Source organism: Ranitomeya variabilis, chromosome 6 (assembly GCF_051348905.1).
Source record: "Ranitomeya variabilis isolate aRanVar5 chromosome 6, aRanVar5.hap1, whole genome shotgun sequence".
NCBI classification, from domain to species: domain Eukaryota; kingdom Metazoa; phylum Chordata; class Amphibia; order Anura; family Dendrobatidae; genus Ranitomeya; species Ranitomeya variabilis.
In genome coordinates this window covers 431,490,876-431,518,489 of record NC_135237.1, presented here as the reverse complement: position 1 = coordinate 431,518,489, position 27,614 = coordinate 431,490,876, and the positions used below count along the sequence as shown (strand labels likewise).

Sequence of the window (27,614 nt, the reverse complement as noted above, 5' to 3'; positions counted from 1 at the left end):
TTGCTGCTGTCACTGAGGAGTGGAGCGTGCGGCGGCAATGCCGGGTATTAACATGCGAGACTCGGCCGTTTTTATCGCATGTGTGATCCCGGCCTAAGTCTATAAGAGGCAGGACGAGGCTATCTGGCCTCATTCTGAGTCCTATAGACTTGCAGTGAGATAGTGTCTGCTGCTCCAAACAGAAGACGCCCTGTGATCCCGGCAGATTACAAATGTTCTACCAGTGGCAGAATGGATTTGAGAGTGACTGGAAATGCCAGAAGATGCACGGTAGCGCAGTGGTTAGTACTACAGCCTTGCAGCTCTGGGGTCCTGGGTGCAAATCCCACCAAGGGCAACATCTGCTAGGGGTTTGTATGTTCTCTCCGTGTTTGTGTGGATTTCCCCCACATTTCAAACACATACTGATAGGGAATTTAGAATTGTGAGCCCCGTTGGAGACAGAGATATGTCTGTAAGGCTAGGTTCCCATTGCGTTAATGGGATAGCGCTAACGGACAGCGTTGCACGGCGAAATTAATGCCGTGCACCGCGTCCGTTAGCGCTCCCATTGCCGGCAATGTTAGAGCGCATTGCTAGCGCGTGTCATTTTCGGCACGCGCTAGCGATGTGCCGGTCTTTTGTAGCGCGCCTTGGACGCTGCTTGCAGCGTCCGCGGCGCGCCAGAGGTCCGTTCCCCGCTCTCGCAGATCGGGGATCTGCGAGAGCGGGGACGTTAACGCGACCCCTGAACGCGGCCCCGAAAAAGACATTGCGTTAGCGCAATCCGCTAGCGCTCGCGCTAAACGGATTGCACTAATGCAATCTGAACCTAGCCTAAGGCTGGTTTCACTGTCCGTGGAAACACACGGACATGTGCACAGACCCATTCACTTCAGTGGGCCTATGTGTGTAATTGTCTCCGTTATGTGGGAAAACTGTCACCACACGTACCGGACACACAGACCTGTGAAAGAGGCCTCATTGGTAGTGCGGCAGCAGGTAGAAAATGAAGTTCTATTCTCCCTGCAGTCGCTTGCTTCCAGTCATTGGGGCGGAGCCGGAGGATATGATCAGCTCCCTACACGGCAATGGCTTTACTGACCTCCTGCTCTGCGCACTCACATGCTGCATACAATGCAGAGCAGGCGGTCAGTCAAGGGGGAGCAATAACAGAGCGATCAGTCCGCGGCTAAACCCTGATGACTATCAATAGGACACATGAAAACCATATTTATCTGCAGATTACCCCTATGGCTGCAGGAAAATATAATTTCTCTTTTGCTGACCGGTTGCCTTTAAATATTGTAATGGATTCTGAGAACCTGCTCCTATCCGGGACATGTCGCTGCACAGCCACAGGTTGCTCACTACACAGATAAACCAGTTTAATCACTTAGTGAGACTAATAGGCTGTGTCCTCAGATGACTCCTTAGTACTTCCGCACACTTCTCCTCAGACATGACCTGCTTGGGAATCCTGAGGAGTGAGGACAGCTTTGATGCAGGTCTTGTAAAATAACAGGCAACATGCTCAGTCCTGTGTAATAAGCTAATAACTGGTTAGAGGTTGTTAATGTTCTTGGTGAGCGGCCAGCAATCCTCCCAGCTAATAAATGCCACCATAGCACTGCTGAGGGCTCGGCCATGTCCGGAGTCTGGCTTACTCTTTGGTCAGTCACATTTGTGTCATTTATTAACGTTATAGCTGTCGGTGTAGAACTGAGCTGTATTGTGTGGTGTTTGTGCTCTGCAGGATGCTTCGGGTGTCATCTTTCTCTGCCAGGCCTGGATGTGCCGTAGCCCGGGCATCTGATTGGCACCGCACAGGGCACGTGACAGTTCACTGAGGTTTACTGTTCACCTCATTTGACACCAGAGGTCAATGACTGCGGTTGTTGTTGTTCTCTTCCTTCTGACGTCAAGCTCCTTCCCTTAGGCGCTTCTTGAGCCTGAAAAAATATAGCAAATCATTGGCCAATGTTTTCTGAACATCTTGTTATAGAGATTGGTGTCCTTGTATGTCTAACTAGTAGTAATGTGCTTAACTCTTAGCATGGAAGCTCCGTTTCTGCTCAGCGTGCGATTAATAAAAAAAAAAAAAAATGAAAAACAAGCCCAATGCTACCCTCCCACAATGAAGATTTGGTACTTTTTTTTTTTTTATGTAGCACCATTTCTGCATTTAATAGATAAATTAGGTTACGTGTTTTTTTTTTCTTTTTTCCTGCATGTGTTTTTAGCTTCATTTTCTAAGGCTACGTTCACATTTGCGTTGTGCGCCGCAGCGTCGGCGCCACAACGCAAACAAAAACGCAGCAAAACGCATGCACAACGCTGCGTTTTGCGCCGCATGCGTCCTTTTTTTCATTGATTTTGGACGCAGCAAAAATGCAACTTGCTGCGTCCTCTGCGCCCGGACGCGGGCGCCGCAGGGACGCATGCGGCGCAAAACGCAAGTGCGACGCATGTCCATGCGCCCCCATGTTAAATATAGGGGCGCATGACTCATGCGGCGACGCTGCGGCGCCGACCGCAAATGTGAACGTACAGTAACACTGCAGTTTTTGTTATGTCATGGTTTAAATAAAGCTGCTTTGTTTTTGATACTTCCTGGCCGGGCTGTGGAGTCAGTCAGTATAAGGCTAAATTCACACTGGGCGTTTTTGCAGCGTTTTTTTTTTTTTTGCTGCAGCAAAACCTGAGTGCTTGGCAGTAAAAATGCAGGTTTTGCTGCATTTTTGATTCAATTCAATGAGCGAAAACACACTGAAAGTGACATGCTACATGTCCAAAAAACAAAGTAAAAAATAACAAAAAAACCAAGCTGTGTGCATGAGTTTCTGAAATCTCGTAGACATAGCTGGTACTGTCAAATGGAGCTGAAAATTGGCATAAAAAATACGCAGCCAAAATGCCAAGTGTGAACGTAGCCTAAAATGTATTGACCCCTAAAATATATAATAAATTGGGTAGAGTACTTCAGTGCTATAAATGTTTTCATAATAATTTGGGCAAGCTATAAAATGTCCTATAAATGTCTGTTCCTGATCTAGGGTCTAAGGGGTAACATTTCTCCTTATGGAGAGTGACATACCAGCTGGCTTGTCAAGGTAAGGAGGCTTATTCCCCGTGCAATGCTCCTCTGTGAAATATAATATGCAAATTGCCTCTTCAGAGAAAAAGAGGACTTTAAACTCTATAGCGCCACCTGTTGGAAGTAGCGATCCTACAAGTCACAATCAACCCTTTAACGAGTCGTGCAATATGACTTAGGATAAGTCAGTGCGAAGCCCCTTAGACCCCAGTCCAGAGCCTCTCACCTAGCCAAATGAGTTATCCTGCTTCGCACTGATGAGGGCCAACAGCCCGAAACACCGTGTCTGCGAATTGAGATACTGATTTGGTTTTTGTCCTAAGGCTGGGTTCATACTGCGTTTTAAGCGTCCGTTAGACCGACTACGTTGCACTGCAGCATAACGTCCAATGTCGGAAGCATCGCTAGCGCATGCCCACAATGGGCATGCGCTAGCAATGTGCCGTCATTGAGTGACGGACCCTGGGAGGTGGGCTGCAGCATTTCCGGGTCCGGTCCGGTAGAGCTAGCAGATGCTCTATCTGCGCTAGCGCGATGTCATGTCGGCACTTGCGTTAACAGCAGCCCATTAAGGCATGTGTTGAACAGGCTGCTGTTAACGCAGTGTGAACCTAGCCTTTATCATATTGCACGACTCGTTAAAGGGTTGATTGTGACTTGTAGGATCGCTACTTCCAACAGGTGGCGCTATAGAGTTTAAGTCCTCTTTTTCTCTGAAGAGGCAATTTGCATGTTCCTGATCTAAGGATCTCAGCTTTTAGTTGAGATGAATCTGTGGTGCACTTTATGGACATGCTCAGTAGTGACCAGGGCTGTGGGGTTGGAGTTGTGGAGTCAGAGTTGGAAGTCAGGGAAATTGAGGAGTTGGAGTCGGTGGTTTGGCTTGCCGCCTTGTCAGTCCTGCTTCCTGGTATTTGGCTCTGACAAAACTTTCATAGTCATGTGTGAGTAAGATGCTTTTCTAATGCAATTCCGCTGCGATAATGCGCACTTTTTTTCTGTGTTGACTTTCTGAACCTCTTGCAATTCTATGGGGAAAATCTGCAGCCACAAGACAAATTAACATGATGCGGATTTCAAAGACCAAGCCCAGGTCAGTTTAGGTAGCATAAAAAAGCAGAGTGGGCATGAGATTTCTATATATCCCATCCACTCTGCTGGAATTGTAAGGCGCTGAGTTTTTGTGGAGTAAAAATACCCAGCATCAAAAACACACCAAAAGCTCACTTATCCTATACCATTGGGAATAAAGTCCTGCTGCACCAAATGAAATGTATTTATTCGTAATAATTCATGAGTCTTATTAACATTTTTAAAACCTACAATAAACCTTTCTAATACAGTAGAAGTATCAGCACACCCATAGTAACACCACTTGTACAATTGCTTTCTGCAATCAGATGAAATAGGACACAAAGAAGTGTCTCATTGGGGTGTAGTGATACCCCCACTGTTCCATAATGTCTCTGGTTATGTGGGTGCAGAGAATCTGTTCCCCCATTAGTGAGTGTGGTTAAAGGGGTTGTCCGGTCCAAATCAATAAGTCTCCAGTCACTCTGTGTGACTGCGGACTTATGATCCCCCCTCCCCATTGCAGGCACTGTGCGCTGTGAGGATTTGGGATCGGAGGGTATGTATGAGTTATGCTGCGGATTTCTTGCGTTTTTTACCACTGCAGATTTCTATAATGGAATGGGTACAAAAACGCTGCAGATCTGCTGACATGCTACTTCTTTTAATCCGCAGCGTTTCCGCACGGAATTTTCCACACCATTAGCACAGCGGTTTTTTTTTTTTCTCATTGATTTACATTGTACTGTAAATCACTTGCAGATCTGCAGCGTTTCTGCACGGTAAAAAACGCTGCGGATCCGCAGGAAATCCGCGACGTGTGCACATACCATTATAGTCCCAGCCATTTGGTGCGGCCTTGCTGCATTGAGTGAGGCTGCGCCCCGTCTAGTGATGTGGCAGACTAGAAGGCTGGGAGTATGTATAACTCCTCAGTTCCCGGGTCTGAAACAGGTGAATCCCTGCAGTACACAGTGCATGCCCTGGGGGGGATTCATAAGTCTGCAGTCCCCCAGAGTGACTGCAGATTTATCGGTTTGGATCGGACAACCCCCTAACATAACCTGTTAGGCCCCTCTGCGGGAAGGAATGTGTTTGTGGAGTGCTGATGTTTCTACTAGTCTTCCAGGGTAGGTTATAAGTGATATCTAGCACCAAGACATACTATGTGACATCATCTTTGTACATATGTACGCTATACATGCGTTTTTTTTTTGAGGATTTATTAATAAGAAAAGACAGTGACAAAGCGCAAGTGGACAGTAAACAATGTATGGGAAAACTGCATGAATAGTGATGCCGCTAAAAAGTTCATTTTATGTAAGAGCCAGAAGTGCCTGAGACCAAGTCCACAGTACACCCTCCATAGCATGGCTTCATGTATGGGGATGACACAACTGGGTATTTACATGACGTTCTGGTAAAGTCTCCATCTCCCCGTGTCACCTGGTAAGCTAGCCATAGATATCGAGATCTTTCCACCAACCAATAAACGGTTATTAATTTACTAGATGGTGGTGAGATTGCCTTGCGCACGCGTGTTCTACGGAGGAAAGCGAATCAACTTCAAGACAATATTGCGGCCAGCGGGAAAGGAAGGGGTGAATAAAAGACCCGAAAACACCGCCCATCGGACCGAAAAAAGGGCCCGCCAAATTCAGGTGACAGGTTCCCTTTAAATGAAAAAACACAAAAGAGAATGAAGCAAAAAGCAAAACATTGATCATTTCACACAAAACTCCAAAAAATGGGCTATTGGCACCCTCAGCCTAATACTCGGTTGCACAACCTTTAGCCAAAATAACTGCGACCAACCGCTTCCGGTAACCATCAATGAGTTTGTTACAATGCTCTGCTGGAATTTTAGACCATTCTTCTTTGGCAAACTGCTCCAGGTCCCTGATATTTGAAGGGTGCCTTCTCCAAACTGCCATTTTTAGATCTCTCCACAGGTGTTCTATGGGATTCAGGTCTGGACTCATTGCTGGCCACCTTAGAAGTCTCCAGTGCTTTCTCTCAAACCACGTTCTAGTGCTTTTTTGAAGTGTTTTGGGTCATTGTCCTGCTGGAAGACCCATGACCTCTGAGGGAGACCCAGCTTTCTCACACTGGGCCCTACATGATGCTGCAAAATTTGTTGGTAGTCTTCAGACTTCATAATGCCATGCACACGGTCAAGTAGTCCAGTTCCAGAGGCAGCAAAGCAACCCCCAAAACATCAGGGAACTTCCGCCATGTTTGACTGTAGGGACCGTGTTCTTTTCTTTGAATGCCTTTTTTTTTTTCTCCTGTAAACTCTATGTTGATACCTTTGCCAAAAAAGCTCTACTTTTGTCTCATCTGACCAGAGAACATTCTTCCAAAACGTTTTGGGGTTTTTCAGGTAAGTTTTGGCAAACTCCAGCCTGGCTTTTTTATGTCTTGGGGTAAGAAGTGGGGTCTTCCTGGGTCTCCTACCATACAGTCCCTTTTCATTCAGACGCCGACGGATAGTAAGGGTTGACACTGTTGTACCCTCAGACTGCAGGGCAGCTTGAACTTGTTTGGATGTTAGTCGAGGTTCTTTATCCAACATCCGCACAATCTTGCGTTGAAATCTCTTGTCAATTTTTCTTTTCCGTCCACATCTAGGGAGGTTAGCCACAGTGCCATGGGCTTTAAACTTCTTGATGACACTGCGCACGGTAGACACAGGAACATTCAGGTCTTTGGAGATGGACTTGTAGCCTTGAGATTGCTCATGCTTCCTCACAATTTGGTTTCTCAAGTCCTCAGACAGTTCTTTGGTCTTCTTTCTTTCAACTTTAATCCATGTCAACTGGCTGCAAGTGTGAATTAGTTATTGCCAACACCTGTTAGGTGCCACAGGTAAGTTACAGGTGCTGTTAATTACACAAATTAGAGAAGCATCACATGATTTTTCGAACAGTGCCAATACTTTTGTCCACACCCTTTTTTATGTTTGGTGTGGAATTATATCCGATTTGGCTTTAGGACAATTCTTTTTGTGTTTTTTTCATTTAAGACGAATTAAATGAAGATAATAATAACAAAGAATGTGTTTGCAATCATTTTCAGGAAGAAACTGAGTATTATCTGACAGAATTGCAGGGGTGTCAATACTTTTGGCCACAACTGTACCAGGATTTATGCAGCACAGATACAGCAGAGAAATATAGCACAGCCAAGTAGCATGCAGCCCCCGTAGTATATAGCACAGCCACGTAGTATATAACACAGCCCATGCAGTATATAACACAGGCCACATAGTATAGAGCACAGCGATGTAGTATATTGCCCAGCCACGTAATATATAGCACAGAGACGCAGTATATAACACAACCAATGTAGTATATAGCACAGCCACGTAGTATATAACACAGCCTATGCAGTATATAAGACAGGCCATGTAGTATAGAGCACAATGATGTACCGTAGTATATTGCCCAGCCACGTAGTATATAGCACAGAGACGTAGTATATAACACAGCCCACGTAGTATATAGCAATGTGGGCACCATATCCCTGTTAAAAAAAAAAAAAAAAAAAAAAGTTGTATACTCACCTTCCGTCCGCCCCCGGATCCAGCCCCAGGTGTTTACCGATGCTCCTCACGACACTCCGGTCCCAATAATGCATTTCGGTCTCGCGAGATGATGACGTAGCGGTCTCGCGAGACCGCTACGTCATCATCTCGCGAGACCGCAATGCATGGATCGTAGCGTCGTGAGGAGCAGCGGGAAAGGCGACTGAAGATAAGAATATAATGATTTTTTAAAATTATTTTTAACATTAGATCTTTTTACTATTGATGCTGCATAGGCAGCATCAATAGTAAAAAGTTGGTCACACAGGGTTAATAGCAGCTTTAACGGACTGCGTTACACCGCGGTGTAACGCAGCCATTAACCCTGTGAGCGCTGACTGGAGGGGGCACTGACAGAGTAGGAAGGGGCGAATTCACGCCGGACTGTGCCCGTCGCTGATTGGTCGCGGCCTACCGATCAGCGACGCGGGATTTCCGAGACAGACAGACAGACGGAAGTACCCCTTAGATGAATATGAAAATAGATAGATAGGGATAGATAGATATATAGATTTGAAATGCAGATTGTACTTAATAAGACATCCCCAGAACAGTGGCAAATATTTACCCCACATGGATGCCGCCAGTGAATTTTCTAATGATTTGCAGGATGGTTGCCCATTAGACTGCCAAATATCTTGTGTGTGCAGTCACCAGTCAAGCCTAAAGCCATGTTCACACGTTCAGTACGGTATTTGGTCAGTATTTTACCTCAGTATCTGTAAGCCAAAATCAGGAGAGGAACAATTAGAGGAAAAGTATAATACAAACACATCACCACTTCTGTATTTGTCACCCACTCCTGGTTTTGGCTTACAGATACTGAGGTAAAATACTGACCAAACATTGCTAGTGTGAACGTGGCCTTATTATATCATCCAGCAGATATGTGAAGGATAGTTAGAATGTTTTCTGTGTGTATGTATGTATGTATATGTATATATGTGTATATATATATATTCATTCATTCATTAGTGATGTGGGCTATTTTTTGTCTATTCCAATGCTCAGCATAGCCCCTGTATTACTGAGCTTGTGCTTGGCATGTGCTGATCGTTGTCCTGGAAAACCCTCTGTACAGTATGGAGTTCACATCAGTTGTAAGCGCCAAATACACAAGAGCTTTCTGTGTACATAGTTTATGCCAGAAGGCCCAGAACCCCCGATTCTTGTAAGAATGTAGCGAGGAGAGCCTGTAGTCTGTGGCCTTCGTGATCTGCTTCTTTCCTCATGGTCCTGGGCAGTATGTTAATGTTGTGACATACAGGTATATGGAGAAACCATTGCCTATACCTGTGTTATCACAATATCCTGCTGCACCTCGTCCAATAACATTTTCCAAAATTCCCCTATATGTGTCACTATATTACTGTTTTTTTGGAGGACTATGGTCACCACGATGTTCGAATTGGTGTACAATATATACATGATTGTAGTAACCATTGATCATTTGCTGGGAAAATTGTAGTGCGGTAACGCAGCTTTAGATTAGTGGCTTTCATCATATTTAAAGGAGCCGAAGCTCCCGGGATGAATGCTGCCGGCTCCATACATGTTGGCAGTCACTGATACTATTGCTTCAATGACTCGTGGGATTGTATACTATTACTGAAACTTGGCACCAAGGTCAGAACCCAAGTCTGTTGTCAACCGCCCAGTGACAAGAGACATACCAACTTTTTACTTGGATACAGCACTATGGTGGGCTTTGTTACTTGGACTTTGTTCACACTGCCATCAAAAGCCGCTATTGTTCATATCAAAATGACAGCAACATTGATGGAACTTAAAAGGGTATTCCTATCTCCAAGATCCTTTGCCAATATCTAGTAGGTATAATATCAGCAAATGCCTCTATTAGAAATGTAGTATAGTTCTTCTGATAAGCTATGTCACTAACCCCATGTGCAGGGCATTGCAATAGCTTGGATATCCATGGTTATGACCCCTAACAGCGAACTGTCACTATGCAGTGGTTGTAACCATGAATACCTACTGCATTACCCTACACATGGGGTAATCGGAAGAACTGTACCACATTTCTAATTGAAGGTATTTGCTAATATTATTATTACACCTACTACATATTGGGATAGGATCTTGGAGCTGGGAATACCACTATAAAAAACAAAAAAAAACCTTCAAGTCTGTTATGTCTGACTGGTGATGGAACCGATATTGTAGCATGTTCACACTTGTGTTCATATTAAGTTTTGGCAGAAGTGTGAACAGACCTTGGAAAGATGCTGCTTTCTACACGTGGATTTTACGTTGATAATACATATGAAGGTTTTTTCCCTTGGGTTATCGGCTCCAATAGAGAAATGTTTTTTCTTCATCTCTACAATTGTTATGGCTCATCCTTAATCTTGGCCATACACTTTCACCCACAGTTAACAATATTGAGTGAACTTCCCATACACAAGCACGCTTGGATTGGCTCCTGAAGGGAGTAAGCTGCTGCCAAACACCCCTGGCAGAGACTTTCCTCACTTAAGACCCGGACTATGAAATTCATCATGGCTGACCCTGTTTTTCTCCCCAACATTGTTTGTCAGTGGAGTCCAGACTGCTCTAAACACATTAGATTTTTTTTCCAGTCCATCCCAAGATTAATGTAATGTATATAGCCACTATTTTATATTGGTGGCTGTCGGAGCAGTGTGGGTCCCAACTCTCGGCTGTCCTGTTGCCATTGTTTGCCAGCACAGCCACCATTGATGTAATGTAAATGGTAGGCCGTTGCTTTTCTGCGACCGGAGAACCCTTTTAATGTAGCTACTTGTATAACAAACTAAAGGCAGGAGAACCTTTTACATATAAGGATTCAGAAGCTCTGCCAGGATTTCCGTATTTGGGCTCCCCACCCTTTAATAGCGGAATACAGGGGGCTCCCTGAATAATATTGTGCCACACAGCGAGTGTAATTGTGTTACACCATGGGCCTGATTCCTTAAGACTGGCGATGTGTATGCCATTACTGACCTCAGTAGGGCGCTATGGGCAGCATGAGGCGGTGTGATTTACAGGCAAGGAGTGCCCATACCTGCCCTCGCCCCAGTAATGTACTAATAATGCAGTGCATCAGCATTACCTGGAAATCGCTGGAAGCGAGTCTAATGAAGGGCGGGGTGGAACACTTGATATAAATGGCGCAGGGCCGAATCTTAAGCATAAAATTAGCAATTTGAAAAGGCTATTCTAGGTAAAGACATGTGGCACGAGTGTTGGATATGCAGGACATACTTTTGGGAATGAGGTTGATTTCCCGTTGACTGTTGGTCGAAATTCATCACTTTGCGGTGCCTAAATGGGAATACTGAGCCGCACCGGCAGCGTTCTCACCATTGTTCAGTATGGGAGTTATGAGACATTCACGTCCCTTTAATTGTTGCCCCCCCGGGCTGACTCTTGCAGGTTAGGGTGTATCAGTTCTCCCAATAGACATGCTATAAATAAATATATCTTAGAGGAAAAGTCGCCAGCCCAAATATGAAAGAGAAATTGCTATTAAAAATACTGTGTATATATAATAAATGTTGTTGGTTTTCTTTTCATTTAACAAGAGGTTTTTTTACTTATGAAAGTATCCTGACGCATAGCATCAAAAACTATGCCAGCGGACATGCTGGGGATATACATTGGGAACATTTCACTTAATACAACGAGAAAGTAGAGAAAAATGGAAGGGTAAAGTAGTCTTCACACACATCAGCTTTGAATAGGATGAAGCTTAAATGCAAAAAATCTCAACTAAAACCGTCTGCACGATAAAAAAAAAAAAATTGCACGATGCACATGTATACTATCCTATGTTTACTCGCACATCTCAAAGGAAACCCGACATTTCATCAGCCAAGTATAGTAAATTCACAGCTCGAACCATCAGAATATAATAGATAGAAATGTCAATGAGATATATAATCAGTAATTTGCTTGTATAGTTTACTGTACATGTATTTAGCTAATAAATGAAAGAAATGGCATGGGGTCCCTCTTATTTTTAACAATCAGCTGAGGGAAAGCAGATAGCTGCGAGCTGGTCTTAAAGGGAACCTGTCACCCCCCAAAATCGAAGGTGAGCTAAGCCCACCGGCATTCTGTAATGCTGTAGATAAGCCCCGATGTAACCTGAAAGATGAGAAAGAGGTTAGATTATACTCACCCAGGGGCGGTCCGGTCTGATGGGCGTCGCGGTCCGGTCCAGGGGCTCCCATCTTCTTACGTTGACGTCCTCTTCTTGTCTTCACGCTGCGGCTCCTGCGCAAGCGTACTGATTTGCCCCGTTGAGGGCAGAGCAAAGTACTGCAGTGCGCTGGTGCCGGGCCTCTCTGACCTTTCCCAGCACCTGCGCACTGCAGTACTTTGCTCTGCCCTCAACAGGACAGACAAAGTACACCTGTGCCGGAGCCGCAGCCTGAAGACAAGAGGATGTCATCGTAGGAAGATGGGAGGCCCCGGACTGCGACGCCCATCGTACCAGGACCGCCTCTGGGTGAGTATAATCTAACCTCTTTTTCTCATCTTTCAGGATACATCGGGGGCTTATCTACACCATTAGGCCTGTCCCACACGTCCAGATAATTCCGGTACCGGAAAAAATCGGTACCGGAGTTATCCGTGTCCGTCTGTCCGTGAGCTCACGTAGGCCATCCGTGTGGCACACGTGTGGCAGCCGTGTGCCGCCTGGGTACCACACGTACCGTGCAGGAGAGACAGCGCTACAGTAAGCGCTGTCCCCCCAGCATGGTGCTGAAACCGCCATTCATCCGTTCTCTCCAGCGCTCGCTGGGGAGAAGGGATGAAAAATCTTTTGTTTCTGTTTTTATGTGTTTAAAATAAGCTTTCGGGCATCCTCCCCCCTCCCACCCCCTGTGCGCCCGGCCGCCGGCATTAAAATACTCACCCACCTCCCTCGACGCCCCATAGGGGTGGAGCCGCATATTCATCACTGTAATAGGCGGCACCACGTGACCGCTCATACAGGAGAAGCAGCGGGGCGGAGAGCAAGCGTCGAGGGAGGCGGGTGAGTATTTTAATGCCGGCGGCCGGGCGCACAGGGGGTGGGAGGGGGGAGGATGCCCGAAAGCTTATTTTAAACACATAAAAACAGAAACAAAGATTTTTCATCCCTTCTCCCCAGCGAGCGCTGGAGAGAACAGATGAATGGCGGCTTCAGCACCATGCTGGGGGGACAGCGCTTACTGTAAGCGCTGTCTCCAGCACGGCACACGGACTGCACACGGAAAACATCCGTGTGCGTTACGTGTTTTACACGGACCCATTGACTTTAATGGGTCCGTGTAATACGTGCGCTCCCACGAACACTGACATGTCTCCGTGTTTGGCACACGGAGACACGGTCCGCAAAAAATCAATGACATCTGCACAGATGCATTGATTTTAATGGGTCTACGTGTGTCAGTGGCTCCGGTACGTGAGGAAACTGTCACCTCACGTACCGGAGCCACTGACGTGTGAAACCGGCCTAAAAGAATGCTGTAGATAAGCCCCTGATGCCGGTGGGCTTAGCTCACCTTCGTTTTTGGGGGTGACAGATTCCTTTTAATAGAATATAAGTAACTAGCACACTCCAAAAGATTGTGATGCAAAGTGGGGGGGTTTATTTACATACAGTAGTCACAAACGTTTCGGTCTGTACTTGACCTTCATCAGTGTGCTAAATGAAGTGATACACTTGGTAGAACCCCGGTTGTGATTATTAATTTGCATCCACTTGAAACGAGCTGGGAAATATATACACATGCCAAAATGGGCAGCAAGTCAGTCAACTTGTGAGGAGGAAGGGAAAAGACGTTACGCGGTGTCACTTCATTTAGCACACTGATGAAGGTCAAGTACAGACCAAAACGTTTGTGACTACTGTTGTGACTACTGTATGTAAATAACCCCCCCCCCCCCCACACACACACACACACACACACACACACACACACACACACACACACACACACACACACACACACACACACACACACACACTTTGCATCACAATCTTTTGGAGTGTGCTAGTTACTTATATTCTATATATCAAGGTTTGGAAACCTATAACTGTGCACCTCCCCCCACGGGCTATGCTGAACATTTCTATACCACAGATTCCTTTTAATAGACTGGGAAGCGGACAATAACCATGAAGCCTAATCCCCAGCCTATTATCAGCTCACAGCTGTCTGCTTAGCCTTTATTGGTTATTTAAAATGGGGAGGGAGCCCTGGAAAAAAAATTGCCCCTTCCCTATTTTAAATAACCAGCAAAGGCTAAGCCGAAAGCTGCTACTGATATTAATAGGCTGTGAAGGTCCATGGATATTGGCCCTTTCCCAGCCTGGGGCTTATTCTTGGATCTTCCCGATTTTCCCTGGTGCTTTGGCAGTTGGGATAATGGTTTTGGGGTGGATGTCAGCTGTGTAAAGTCTGCTGACATAAAGTCCAGAGATTTGTAATAGCGAGGTGTTGATCACACCCCCATTGCTAGCTCTGTAGCTTGCGCATGTAGGATGTGAAGCTGGGATTTACACCCAGATTCGGTGTGCATGCCCAGTAAGCCGAGTCATTGCACAATCATGGGATCTGCTGGGAGACTGTGGTTATGTAGGGAGCAGTGAAGGAAAAGAATTAGTGTGATGGGCGTGGAGAATTTGAAAAAGGCATTTGCCTGATTGTGATTGAAAAGTTAGCGCTCCCCACCCTTATGTTGCCTGATTGTGATTGAAAAGTTAGCGCTCCCCACCCTTATGTTGCCTGATTGTGATTGAAAAGTTAGCGCTCCCCACCCTTATGCCTGAAACAGAAGGTATGCGGGGCAATCATCAAAGTATAATAAGTGATTTTTGCGATATATCGGGACGCTTTGCTTGATATAAACATGTTAGTGATGCAGTGTGCATCGCTAACAAGACATTGGGTGCAGTTTAAGACCGGAGTCACACTACAGCGAGATACGGCCGAGTCTCACAGGTTAAAAACAAGTTCTGGCACCGGCACTCCAGAGCGGAGCGTGCGGCTCCATGTATTGCTATGCGGCCGCACGCTCCGCTCCGGAGTGCCGGTGCCAGAGCTTGTTTTTAACCTGCGAGACTCTGCCGTATCTCGCTGTGTGATATCCCGGCCTAATAGTAAAACAAGGACGTGATGGTCTTCCTTTAATTACATAGTGATTGCTGTATGTAAAAAATGATGTTAAATAAAGAATTCATAATAAATAAAAAATGTTAAAAGTACATTGCCTATGGATTTGCATATGCTTGTCATACCAATGCTAGTTGAAAAAAAATCGCATTGTACTCGTCCTACTTTTCTTGTGGATCAACATTAGATCTAGATTAGAATCTTTTAATTTTTTTTATGCAGATGAGAGTGAGTCCTTACAGGGACAAACAAAACAGCGTACCAAGAGAAAAAAGCAACTAACACTCCCCCGCCCCCCAAAAAAACCGTCCACAAACCAAATTACATTCATTTACAATGTATTTCATTTTGCTTAAAGTCACAGAGTATTACAAATTATAATACGAGGCGTTTTCATAAAATCTGTTTTAATGGATACAATCCTTTTTTATTTTAAAAAAAAAAACAAAAAAAACCTTAGGCCATGTTCATGCGTTGCATATTTAACCGTGGATCCGCAGCTTTTTTGACGCTGCGGATCTGCAGCAGTTTCCCATGCCGTTTACAGTACTATGTAAACCTATTGAAAACCCAATCCGCTGTGCACATGCTGCGGAAAAAAAACGCGCAGAAACACAGCGTTGTTTTTTCCGCAGCATGCCAATTCTTTGTGCAGTTCTGCAGCGTTTCTGCACCCATAGACTTGCATTGAGTGGGGCACATGCGCAGCAAAACCGCAGATGTAAAAAAGATCTGCGGTTTAGCTGCGGGTGAAATGCTGCAGATCGGGTGGAGGGAAGTGTGTGGGCGGTGACTGTGTGTGTGTCTGTGCGTGTCTGTGCGAGATCAGCGGGCTGTCGGGGGTGTGTGTGGGGGGGGTCTTTGTGTGTGTGTGCAGGCATTGTCCAGTGGGACTACAAGGCCCATCGGGCTATGCCTGCTACAGTGATTGACACATTAGCCAATGATGGGACAGTAGTAGTCCCAACATCTGGCTAATGTGTCAAATGTAAAAAAAAAAGCACTCATGCAACATATAACAAGAACATACATACAGTACATACAACATATAGTACATACAACAGTACATACAACACATGACATACAGTACATACAACATATAGCACATACAACAGTGCATACAACATGACATACTGAACATACGACATACAGTACATACAACAGAGTACATACTCACCATCACCTTGATCCCCGAAGACATTGCTCACCTGTAAAAAAAAAAAAAAAAAAATTAAAATAATAAGCAAACTATGATCTCCCTGTGTCCAGATATCCAATTAATGAGTGTCCCACGACAATCTCCCTTGGAGAGCATCACCGTATCGGGCAATCCAGAGCGTGGCGTCAGCTGTCATAGTCAGAGGGGAATGGTCCCGGGACCCAAGTAGTGTGGGGAAAGCCCCACGCGTATCGCTGCAGGATGCAGCTTCGTCAGGGGAAGTGACAGGGGAGGGAGTCAAAAAGTCTTAAATAGCGGTCAAATTGGTTGGCTGACGCCACGCTCTGGACTGCCCGATATGGTGATGTTCTTTTTCCCCATTTAGCCTTTTGGCCCACTTTACTGACATGGGCCTGCCCTTTTTCCCTCCACTGTGATGGTATATGTTGGCAGGTGAACCCTAAACGCTCCCTATACCACTTAAACAGGCTTATCTCTGCCGTAGTGGTATCTTTGCCTTTCCACAGGAGCTGTTTCTGGTATAAAACTCCTTTTTTCTTTTTTTTTTTTTTTTTTTGTGTGTGGGGGGGGGGGGGGATTTGTGCTTATTTCCTTTGCTGCAATCTAGTAGGCTTATTGTGGCCACCTAGCTAGCATTAGCCCCTTTTCTTATATAGGGGCACCCCCGCACTATATGGTACTCTGGGGACACCCAGAGTTTACCTGTTACCTTGCTCTGTGTACATAAGTCATTGTGTATATAAGCCAGTGTTCGTGCATATATGTTGCGCTATTTATGATACATCATTGTACTCTAGGTCGTCCTTTTATATATTGACTCACGATAGTACCAGCAGTGTGTTGGTGACGTGATTTACGATATATTATTGTACCTTAAGCTGTCTCCATATATTGACTTTGTATAGGACCAGTAGTGTGTTGGTTGTATTTTAATATGTTTTTATTTGTGTTTTCTGTCTTTCCTAATAAAAATTTTGTATTTTTGGAATTTAATTGTATTTTGGGAGTGCGCCCTATATGCATAGTCTCTTTTCTTGTTTGTCTAGGAATTAGTAACTTCTCATGGCACCAACAAATCGAAAACATATTTTGCCAGCGCCTCTGACACTACAGCTGGGCATCTAATCCAGTCACCATATTGCTTCCCGAACAGTATTTTTGGGATGCATTCCAAAAGAACTCTTCACAAAAAGTCAGTGTGAACATAACCTAAGGCTAATGGTTACACTGAGTTTTTGGAGCAGAAGCTGAGCTAAAATTCTCCAAATTCTCCCCAAAAACCTGATGTTTTCCCTCCAAAAATTCAGGAAAAAGACTCTGTGGACATACCCTATGGCCATGTGCACATGATCAGTATTTGGTGAGGTTTTTTTACATCAGTATTTGTAAGCCCAAACCAGGAGTGGGTGATAAATCCAGAAGTGCTGACTTGTTTCTATTAGACTTTTCCTCTGATTCGTTCCACTCCTGGTTTTGGCTTATAAATACTGACCAAATACTGATGTGAACATGACCTTTTTGTGTCTGTGGGTGTGTTTTTTTTTTTTTTTGTTTTTTTTTGTTTGTTTGTTTTGTTTATATAAAGCATTGTCTTAAAACTTTGTAAAATGTTTCCAGTTCTTTGAAATTAATCACACATGTGTTGGTGACATCAGTTTGGTGTTTTGTTTTTTTTTTGTTTGTTTTTTTTTCTTCAATCCACCAGAGATTTCTGAGGAAGCGTGGGTTATATTTTGGCAAAGATCATACAAGGCTTTGGACCACATGGTTGCTGCTTTTATAAGCCAGAGACAGAAAACTTTCTGATTGTTTCCCACCCAATCCATTACACGGTGAATTCTGAGCTGCCATAATAAAACTACAGAACTATAGAAAATGAATCTTCTCTCATCATAATTCTTCGCTGGACAATTGGGCTGTGAGCAAGAGAAATACAGATATCTAATGGATTGCATTGATTTCAGGGCTGCGGGCCTCAGGCACTTTTCAATAAGTGTATGGAAGTTATAAAGGATTTATGTGCTGAGAAAATGCCCGACTATAATCATTTATTGATTGGTTATTTTTTCCAGAAGTACCAATAATGTTGATGGTATGTTTCAAAGCCGGTAGTTATTGTGCCGCCACTTAGTGTAGAGACGCTATGTCCTCCTAGTTGTATATTTATTACATACTGTAACATTTACCAGATCAGCCAGATACAATGCAGTAGGGTAATCTGCGGAAGGAAGGGATCACTAGAGGTGGTGAGTTCTCCTCCAATGGAAGTCTTCACACAGAGGCTGGACAGACATCTATCTTAGATGTTTTCATGAATCCTGCATTCAGCAGGGGGTTGGACACGATGACCAACTCTACTATTCTATGAATTATAACCTCACATGAAAGTTGGCATTACCTGCATCTTCGTCACTAGGTGCACTTTGCATAGGGTGGTTACATAATGTCATGCCAGGTAATATAGGATGTATAATGATACTTCAGACAACAACTGCTCCACCCAATGTTGTCCCAGTTACCTGAGATGACATATTTAAACTCTTAGCACCCCATGAAAAAAATGTGCTGCATGGGTGGCAACCAGAAAGCGATCAGTGCGATCAAGAGCTGGAGCATGGCTATAGGGATCTGTTCACACTTTCATTAGTTCTTTTTAGGTTTCATTGCTCTGAAGTAGTTATTGTAAATCAATAGATTTCATAGTTTAAGAGATTGTACTAAATGACTTCTATCAGAAAGGCCCTGTTCACGCTGGCCAAACTACTGGCGGGAATCCGATAACCCCTTTCATGTACAAGTCTATAAGGGAGGTGTATGAGGTCCATTTCTTATTTTGGCTGCCAGTGCAGAACCTTTATTGCGTGATAGGATTTGTTCACATCAAGATTAGTTATCTATTCAACTTACACTCTGTATACAAGAAAAGGTCGCCTCGGACCCACGCCATGCCATGGTATGTCACCATAGGATGTTTTTTTTTTTTTGCATAAAGCCAATGTCACCCGTTTGTCTACGTTCCAGCTTATACAGTCAGTTGGATGATAAATCTAATGCGAGCATAGCCTTAGAAAGCCTTATTTATGGACCAAAACTGGGTGTGAAAACCAAGTTCGTGTAAATGCCATACATGGCACCTAAATATGACCGGAAGATTTTAGGGTACAGAATTTTTTTATTTTTTTGTTGTTCTCCACATAAATGCGGCTTAAGTCTACATCCCCATACAACAAAACTTCATGAACTTTAAATACTTGTGTAAAATTATATTTTTTTTCTTGTGATGATCAGAAAGTTAGATATGAACAGTTTCCCCTTTGGGGTAACTTTATGTTGTGCATTTGGTGCGGTATCTTCCATAGCTTGTCTGCAGCACAATCCATGCTTGTTACATGCACATTATTAAATGGATTTGTCCAGAATTTCACCCCATGCAATGCAACAGGTGAAACCTACAGAAAGAGCGGCCATGGTACAGATTGTAAAATGTCCATTTCCAAGTAGAAATCAGATTTGTTGCGATCTCTTCTGCTTAGCCGGTACTGGAATATACTGCAGAGTTTCTACACACATCCAAATGGAAAATCTGCATCAATTAGGTGTGTGAACGTATCCTTAGACCGGATTCTTGCTTGGCGCTGCAGAGTTTTTAATAGCACTTTATAGTCCAGAAACCTTACAACCAGGTGTTACTTAGCCTGTAGTATCCTATAATCTAAGACACACTGCGTAAAAAGTGTTAGTTTTGGGAAAAAAAAACTTTAAGGTGGGCTTTGGTATTTTTTACGTAACATAACTGTGCATGGAAAACCCCTGTCAGAGGTATGGTAGAATTTTGGTTTACTTATAGAAAGGAATGCTAGAAGACAGGAACTGAGGACTGGTTATGTTTTTAGAGACCTCCATGAGGTTGTCCAGCCGTTAATGGTTTTGTTTTTACCAATGGCTCAGTGTTAAACAGCGCTATACGCACCTCCCCCCAATCCTCAGCGGTCTCACCACACAGGACATGCCTCTGGGGTCAATCACTAGACGCATAAGTGATCTGCCTCAGTGCTAGAGGATTTTGGAGTTGGGTATTACTGCCTTTTATTTTAATTTTTTAACCCATTCTTTAAGAAAAAAATAAATCTGTAACCACTGGACATCCCTTTTTTATTTGACCATCTTGGCATGTCTGTTTTGCTCCGTGTGTATACATGGGCCGGCATGCTGGTAGCTCGGGCCGATTAATGTTGCTGTTCTTTTCTGCTACTTGATAAGCTTTAGTTCCAGCCAAGTAAATATTTGTAAATTCAGACTTATACGGTAGACTCCATCTTGTATGATCCAGGAGCCGTGTAGCTTACAGGTGGCTGCCGGAGAGCTCGTGTAATGTGGACGCGGGCCCTATTGAGCTGTCGCTTGACAGTTTGTGCCAAGACTGAAATACTGCAAGTCAAGCTGTGCAGCAATTGTGGCCCTCCCGTCTAGAGGATGGATTCCTGCAGGGGTGGATTCTGCCTTTTACAGCAGGATTTATTTCTTATCAGCAGTCTGCACAGAGTGGGGAGTATTTCTAAGACCCTCTCATTACATCAATTAACGCCTGTTGTTCCCCCAGCATTGCATTATCCGCCTGCACTCCAGGATCAGATGTAATTGAGAGTGATATGCCCTTGTCCCGATCTCTCAAGAGGGCAATTAGCACAAACATGGATCTCCAAGAGGTTGTTTTGTGCCCTGTTGCTGTTTGGATAAACTGTGTACACATCATCAAAGCCTTACAAAACCTACAGTCACAGGGGACGGTGCACACAGAAGCGGTGGTATATAACCACTTTGTACCATTTTACAGTCTACTAGTGTTCAGAGCAGGGCTCCTTAAATGAGGGTGCCCCCTGTATTTTGGGAGGAACGTCTGACAGTAGTGATTATTTGCTACACAGTAATTTCTCTGGTTTATTTGGCCTCACTTGCTCCAGTTGGCCATATTTTAATATTATACGGCTTCTGTAAAGTAAATTGTGGTAAATTAGTGGCGAGTCCCGGACATCATCTGTCAGTCATCTACTAATAGGCCATATAATGATGCCCTACGCTGTCGGGGCTGATGGATGGATTATTTAGTTGTTCTTTATAACCATGACCAGAGAAGAAGAGATTATGATGTGCAGGATCTCTTTTAATTACACTTTACATTCTGGGGTTAAAATGTTTCTAAGGACTTTCTCTACCTGCCGCCTCCTAGAATATAAATTTAGGGGAACCTCTCGGGTCATTCGTGCTGCCCATGGTTAGGGTCAGGCTCCCTCATTGTGGTCATCTACGTTTTACTCTAAACACTGGCGTTTCAAAGAAGATATGGCTTGAAAAGGAGCAAAGAACAGGTAAAGCAGTCACCTGATCAGGAATCTGGATCCTACAAACCTTTCCCTGACATATTACATAGATCAGGAGAGACCTGTCAATCTAGATGAGCTGGACAGGGAGAAGCCATCAGGAACCCAACCAGACGTGCAGGAGCTTTTTAGGAGGAGGCCTTCCCCCTGGTTCAGGAAGCATGAATAACCTGACTGGATCCCTCAAAGTATTACTTTTTTTTTAGAAATAGAGAGTAAGCCCAAAAAACACTAAAGTCTATGTTCTCAATTTTACAGAGCTGTCAGTACTATGTATGCAGTTTGGTACACAGGCCTGTTGAAGTCAGTCTTGGGTGAAGTTGGTAGAATTTTTTTTTTTAATTCAAACTATTAAATACTGATATCATAAATATAGAGAAACCTATCAGTGGGGCCAGGCCAGAGGGGAGACACCTAGTCATAGCCATGCTGGCTCTGTCTGTACTAAATACATATATCTTAAGGCAGCCTGAAGAACTGGAAGGTTCCCTTAATTCTGTTTTATTTTGTATTTATGTAGTGCCATTAATTCAGCAGCGCTTTACAGATCTCATCATTGCTGTCCCCATTGGGGCTCACAATCTAGATTCTCTATCCGTATGTCTTTGGAGTGTGGGAGGAAACCCACGCAAACTCTGGGAGAACATACAAACTCCTTACAGATGTTCTCCTTGGTGGGATTTGAACCCAGGACCCCAGCTACAAGTCCTAATAAAGTGTTGAAGCTATCAGGGAGCATTATAGAAATGATTGGGTTTTACCTTGTTTTCTGATATGTTGGCATTATATTTAGGAGACAGTTTGTCAGTATTTATGTTCATCTTTCCTTATTCAGCATTGCTTGGTAATTGTGTAAGAAAACATATTCCATCTTTGTTTTATTCCCTTAGGACACCCGACCCAACATGTCAAGACCTCTGATCGCCAGATCACCTGCCTCACCTCTGAACAACCAAGGCATCCCTACTCCTGCACAACTCACAAAGTCCAATGCACCAGTTCACATTGATGTGGGTGGACACATGTACACAAGCAGTTTGGCAACTTTAACGAAGTACCCAGAGTCTAGGTAAGTCTTAAACACACGGGGAGATCTTCTTCTATACATTCCTCCAGGTTGAGATAGGAGTTGCCCAAAAAGAACCCTTTTTCTTGTCTTTCTAGCATTTACAGTGATCCACCTCTGTACAGAATGGTTGGCATTGTCTAGGCGTGAAGCCGGTGACTCCTGGCACTTTCTGAAATATGATATTTATTTAGCGTGTCCTTTTTTATAGCGCTGTTACCAAGAAGCTCTGGCACTTGGTGTGATATTGCACAATGAAGTGTACTCGGAACGTCAACCGCTCTCCACCCTGGGCAACATTCTGGGTGTGTATACTGCTCCGAGGCAAATATGCCAGCTTCTCAGATGCCTTCCCAGAATTTCCAATAACGAGCTTTTCCTGGAACGCCACTGCCCATTGTTCAGGACTTGCATTGGTTTGACATCATATTGTTTAGCTGTAACTCGTTGGCATGGATCTAAATTTGGTTTAGTTCTGTTCTGTCTTGAAGCTATTTTCAAAGATGTTATGAAGATTTAAAAAATAAGAAAATACCGTATGTAGATCTATTCTGCTGATGGGTAAATTGTAATATTTTCTGTGCTCTTTGCAGAAAGCTTATCCGCACTCATTCCTTGTGGTTGCTTTTTTTCTTAAGCACTGGTTATAGAGGCATTCATACATATTCAAGGGGGTTTAGAAATATTAAGAACGCTTTTCTGTATGCAAAATGCTCTTTCATTGAAGGCCATTTTCACAACTTAAGTAAATGTGCGATATTTATAACCACACTTATTGTTCGCAGGCTCCAGGAGCCGCACTTCTGCATTAAATCCTCCTTTTTGAGCAGCTGCTTATTAGTTACAGTAGACGTGAGTTCAGAGGAAACCTGTGAATAGTTGGGAGCTTTTGTTTGGCGGGGACAAGTAAAGGTTTACTCATTTATAATGGCCATATATTGTTATGAGGCACCCTGTCATTTCTACTGAAGTAGAAGCCTGTAAAATATCACTTTTTATTGTTAACGCTCAGTACAGGAGCTAACAGCAGAATGTCCTGATGTACCATAACCCAGAACATGAGCCCCTGTGGTACTGGTGATACCTGCACCCAAGCCATCCATCATCTTCCTTTGCAAATTGCCTGGGTTTGGTAACTTACAGTACATTAAAGAGAACTCCTAAATATATCTGACCGAAAATAACTGTCGTGATAATCCTGATGTGCCAATGTGTGCGCGCTCCATTTCTCTTTATATGTTCACAGGTGATTTTTCTCAAGCTCTATCTATTCACATAGAATGCATCCATGGCTGTGCACAGACGTCACCCGGCTCACTACTAGGAAGACTTTGGCTTTCTTGTGTTGTCTTGGTGCCAGTAGTTATGAGCTCTCGCCCTGCGCTGGCACCCTTCGTATTAGCAGTCCATGGAAGGGCTGTGGATGATTTCTCTGATCGTATGTGTGGGAACGGTGTATACGGCCGGTGTACAGTACATGTGCTGTACGTAGATGCGGACCGTTTTCTAGTATGTTGCATTTGCCCCATTGTCTCTAATAGTCACATTAGATATTGAAGCTGTAGTTTTAAATTGAGAAAAGAAAAAAAAAAAACTCTGCTAAAACCGAATTTGCAGACTACATCCTGACTGCTGATAGCGCATTGATTTTTTTTTTTTTTTCTTCTCCCTTTAAGCGCCGGGGGTGGACATAGAGGCCCTACAGCTTAGATAACAAATGAAAACCTTTCCTGTCTTAGAGCAACAGAAGCGGTCAATGCAAAAATAAAAAATGATGCTTTCTAGTGTGTGTCTGTCCCACGGAGCCCTCCATCCTTCCATCACCAGAAGTGATGGGCAGTCAGGGCCTCTCTCCGCTGACATGGGTGAGGTATAGTGTTGAAGTCGCGCAGTTAATCTGCAAGGGGTTGACACTGAGAGAAAAGTACATTACAGCATCGACCACTTAGCTGTCGCATCTGTATTGACCCCTTGCTTTCTTTAAATTCTCTATTATGAGGCCTATTTGCAAGTATATGTGTTTGCTGTATACATTGCCTCATATTTTACTTCTAGCTCCAAAATGTCTCCTTTGTCAGGCTGCCGGGGTCCTCTATTCTGTCTCATTGATTGTAATCCAAGTCGCAGAAACACATGGCCTCATAGAAACCATTCATACAATAAAAACACAAAATGCTTTAATTGTGGATAAAAATGGCCGTGTAGTTTATTTAGGGTTACATAAATTAATTAATCACCAATAAATAAACTCCATAAATTATAAAACCAAAGTACCAAACTTTTCCAATAAACCAATCCACCCAGACATGGGTGATTTTCCCACAAGTAAACTACACGACAGTAAAATTACAAAAATTCAGGGGAGGGAGGGTGGGGTCTTCTTTATCTTCTTCCGCTGACAGAATGACCAGATACCACAAAACAGGTGTTTATATGTTCAAAAAAAGAGCGGCAAAGCTGCTTACAGCCAATAGAAAACCGTTACAATAGGCACCAAACATACCAGAAAAAACTGGATAAAACCAGTTTCACACTTTCAGAGATGACTGACCTGACCTTTATTTGACCTTTCTTCTGACAGAAGCCATATTAAATGACAGGGTCCATGAGGCCATGAGACCCCCGCTATATTTCTTTCAGGTTTACGCGGGGGGGCTAACATGGCCTCATAGAAACCATTCATACAATAAAAACACAAAATGCTTTAATTGTGGATAAAAATGGCCGTGTAGTTTATTTAGGGTTACATAAATTAATTAATCACCAATAAATAAACTCCATAAATTATAAAACCAAAGTACCAAACTTTTCCAATAAACCAATCCACCCAGACATGGGTGATTTTCCCACAAGGCCATGACTCAGCGAGACATGGCCCCCCCCAAACCACACAGCCATTTTTTTAATGATAGTTTGTAAGTCCAAATTAAAAATATCAAGGCCAATATCAGATAAATGATCCAAATCAGGCCTATAAAGGCCCGGTAAAAAACCCTCCAAATCCAAATGCCGGAATGAAAACCCTGAAATTAAAAGAAAAATTTTTTTTTCCATGGATTTATTGACCCTTCTCCGGATTTTATCTAAAAAAGAAAATTGATTGTCGTGCCACAAAAGTCTGGGAATAATCTTGAAAAAACGAAGTTTGAATCAGGCAGAATTTGCTTAAGATAAATAATATCGGATCGAATGGCCGATAATAAGTCAAGAGTCCTGATTTTCCCGAGATCATTCCCAGCTACATGAAATATAATTAAATCAGGGGAAGGAAATTTAATTAGCCATTTCTTCACTTCAGCAACCAGGCAATGCCATTTCAAGCCGCGAACTCCATGCCACCAGACCTGAATATCAGAAGGATTAAAGGATAAATTTTCAGTATAAGATCGTTGGCTGGCCCTCTTCCTGGCCCAGAAGATAAAAGAATGTCCGACTATCCAAATGACTAGCGGACCTGAAAGAAAACCAATAATTAATAGTCATACAGATCATGTCCTTTATTCCTGAATCGGAAAGCCCGGCCCTAGAGGCCTCCGTAGCTGCTCCGATTCTAAACGAATGAGATGTGATTTTAAGGTGTTTTTTACCCAAAAAGCTTAAACATTTCTTTAGGACAAAATTAAATTGGAAGACAGTCACCGGAGAAAAATCCCTATGAATGAATAATGAGCCCTGTCCCATAGGTCTGACCTTAATCCAATTTGCCATGTTATCAACAGGGCAAATGATAGAGACATGGATCGTGTTAATTTTCAACCTAGATCCCCTGCCTAATTAATCTGTCTTTAATTTTCTTATAAATAAAATAAAAAAATAAAAAAACTACTCATGAATCTGGACATCTGAAATCATGAGTCCCGAAGGCTCCGATTTCTTAACAGAAACCACCTCACCAACGCGAAGTGCTCCAAAAAAGGACAGAGAAAAAATAGAGCTAAATAATAAGGCTTCCTCAAAATTTACACAAACGTGGATGAGACAGGAGCACAATTCTTTCAATAAAGACAGGGAAATAGGTCGTCTCGAGTCAGGTATAAAATTGGTTTTCCTAAAGCTTTTTAAAAACTGCTTTACTGGAAAAAGATTAGTTAAAGCAATACTGCCAGAAAGTTTAAGGAAAAATTAAACTCCTGCTAGGCATTTCGCTATTGCATAGTAAGACAAACCGTTTTGTACTATAGATTCAGCAAACTTTAGTGCTGCTACCGGATTAGAAACTGTTGGGTCAAAATAATGTAGGTTGCAAAAATTGTTCCAATTCAGCCATGCAGCGGAATAGTCAGCCCATGATCTATTAGATAACGATTTTTTTTATAAAATACTGTATCAGAGTGCAATCATGTCCCAAATTGAAAGAGGGTCCTTTCGAACCCACGTTGGGAACCTGCAGGAAAAAATTCGACCACTGACGATTTTGTAAAGAGTCAGTTATGAAAAAAAATTTGCTCTTTCCCAACTTTGCTTTCAGGCATTGTAAAACCAATTGTCTCAAAATTCTGTCAGCAAAAGTATTTTTAGAAGATAACGTGTTGATAGAAAAGAAGAAAAAAAAAAAAAAAAAAAAAAACTACTGCCTGGTTAGTGGAAAGGAGTAAAATCCTGGAATTCTGCATTAGTGATCCCCAAATTAATAAATTAATATTCCTGCAAAAATAGAAAAAAGTTCCAACATCATTACGTTTGAAGTTACTTTATTAGACACCCAACTTATTGGCCACAGGATGGACATCCAATGGGAGTCAAATAAAATACTTTAGCCACACTGGGTATCCGCTGCGAAAAGAAAGGGAAAAGAATCGCCAGAGACAAAAAATGACTGCCACAAAGATCTGCCGTTATGCTCTGACAAAAAGGAGAGCCAAATTCTAGCGTCTTCCTTTAGATCAGAACGGATACTAACATGCGAATGAGGTGAAGATACACCTTAAGTGGCATCCTATAAACTTCTGCAAAAAGCCCGACCTATAGGAATGACACAAACCGCAAAATTCAATAGACCTAACAATGATTGAATTTCCTTAAGAGTGACCTTGTTCTTGGCTAAAAAATTTGATAACGCAATGCGCAGTTTAAAAATTTCCTCATCAGGAAGTCAGATTCCATTTT

General features: G+C 43.3%; 1 protein-coding gene across 4 annotated transcripts in view; it reads left to right on the top strand.

Moving 5' to 3' along the window:
- The window catches only part of KCTD1 (potassium channel tetramerization domain containing 1), a 155,500-nt gene that overhangs the window by 103,563 nt on the left and 24,323 nt on the right, over positions 1–27,614 (top strand). For 2 of the 4 annotated variants that reach the window (XM_077270389.1, XM_077270386.1), the window contains exon 2: positions 22,333–22,511. In XM_077270389.1, the coding sequence (XP_077126504.1) occupies positions 22,333–22,511 (179 nt within the window). Of the gene's footprint in view, positions 1–124; positions 282–22,332; positions 22,512–27,614 lie in introns of those variants that run through there. The other 2 variants (XM_077270388.1, XM_077270387.1) reach the window with 2 other exon arrangements.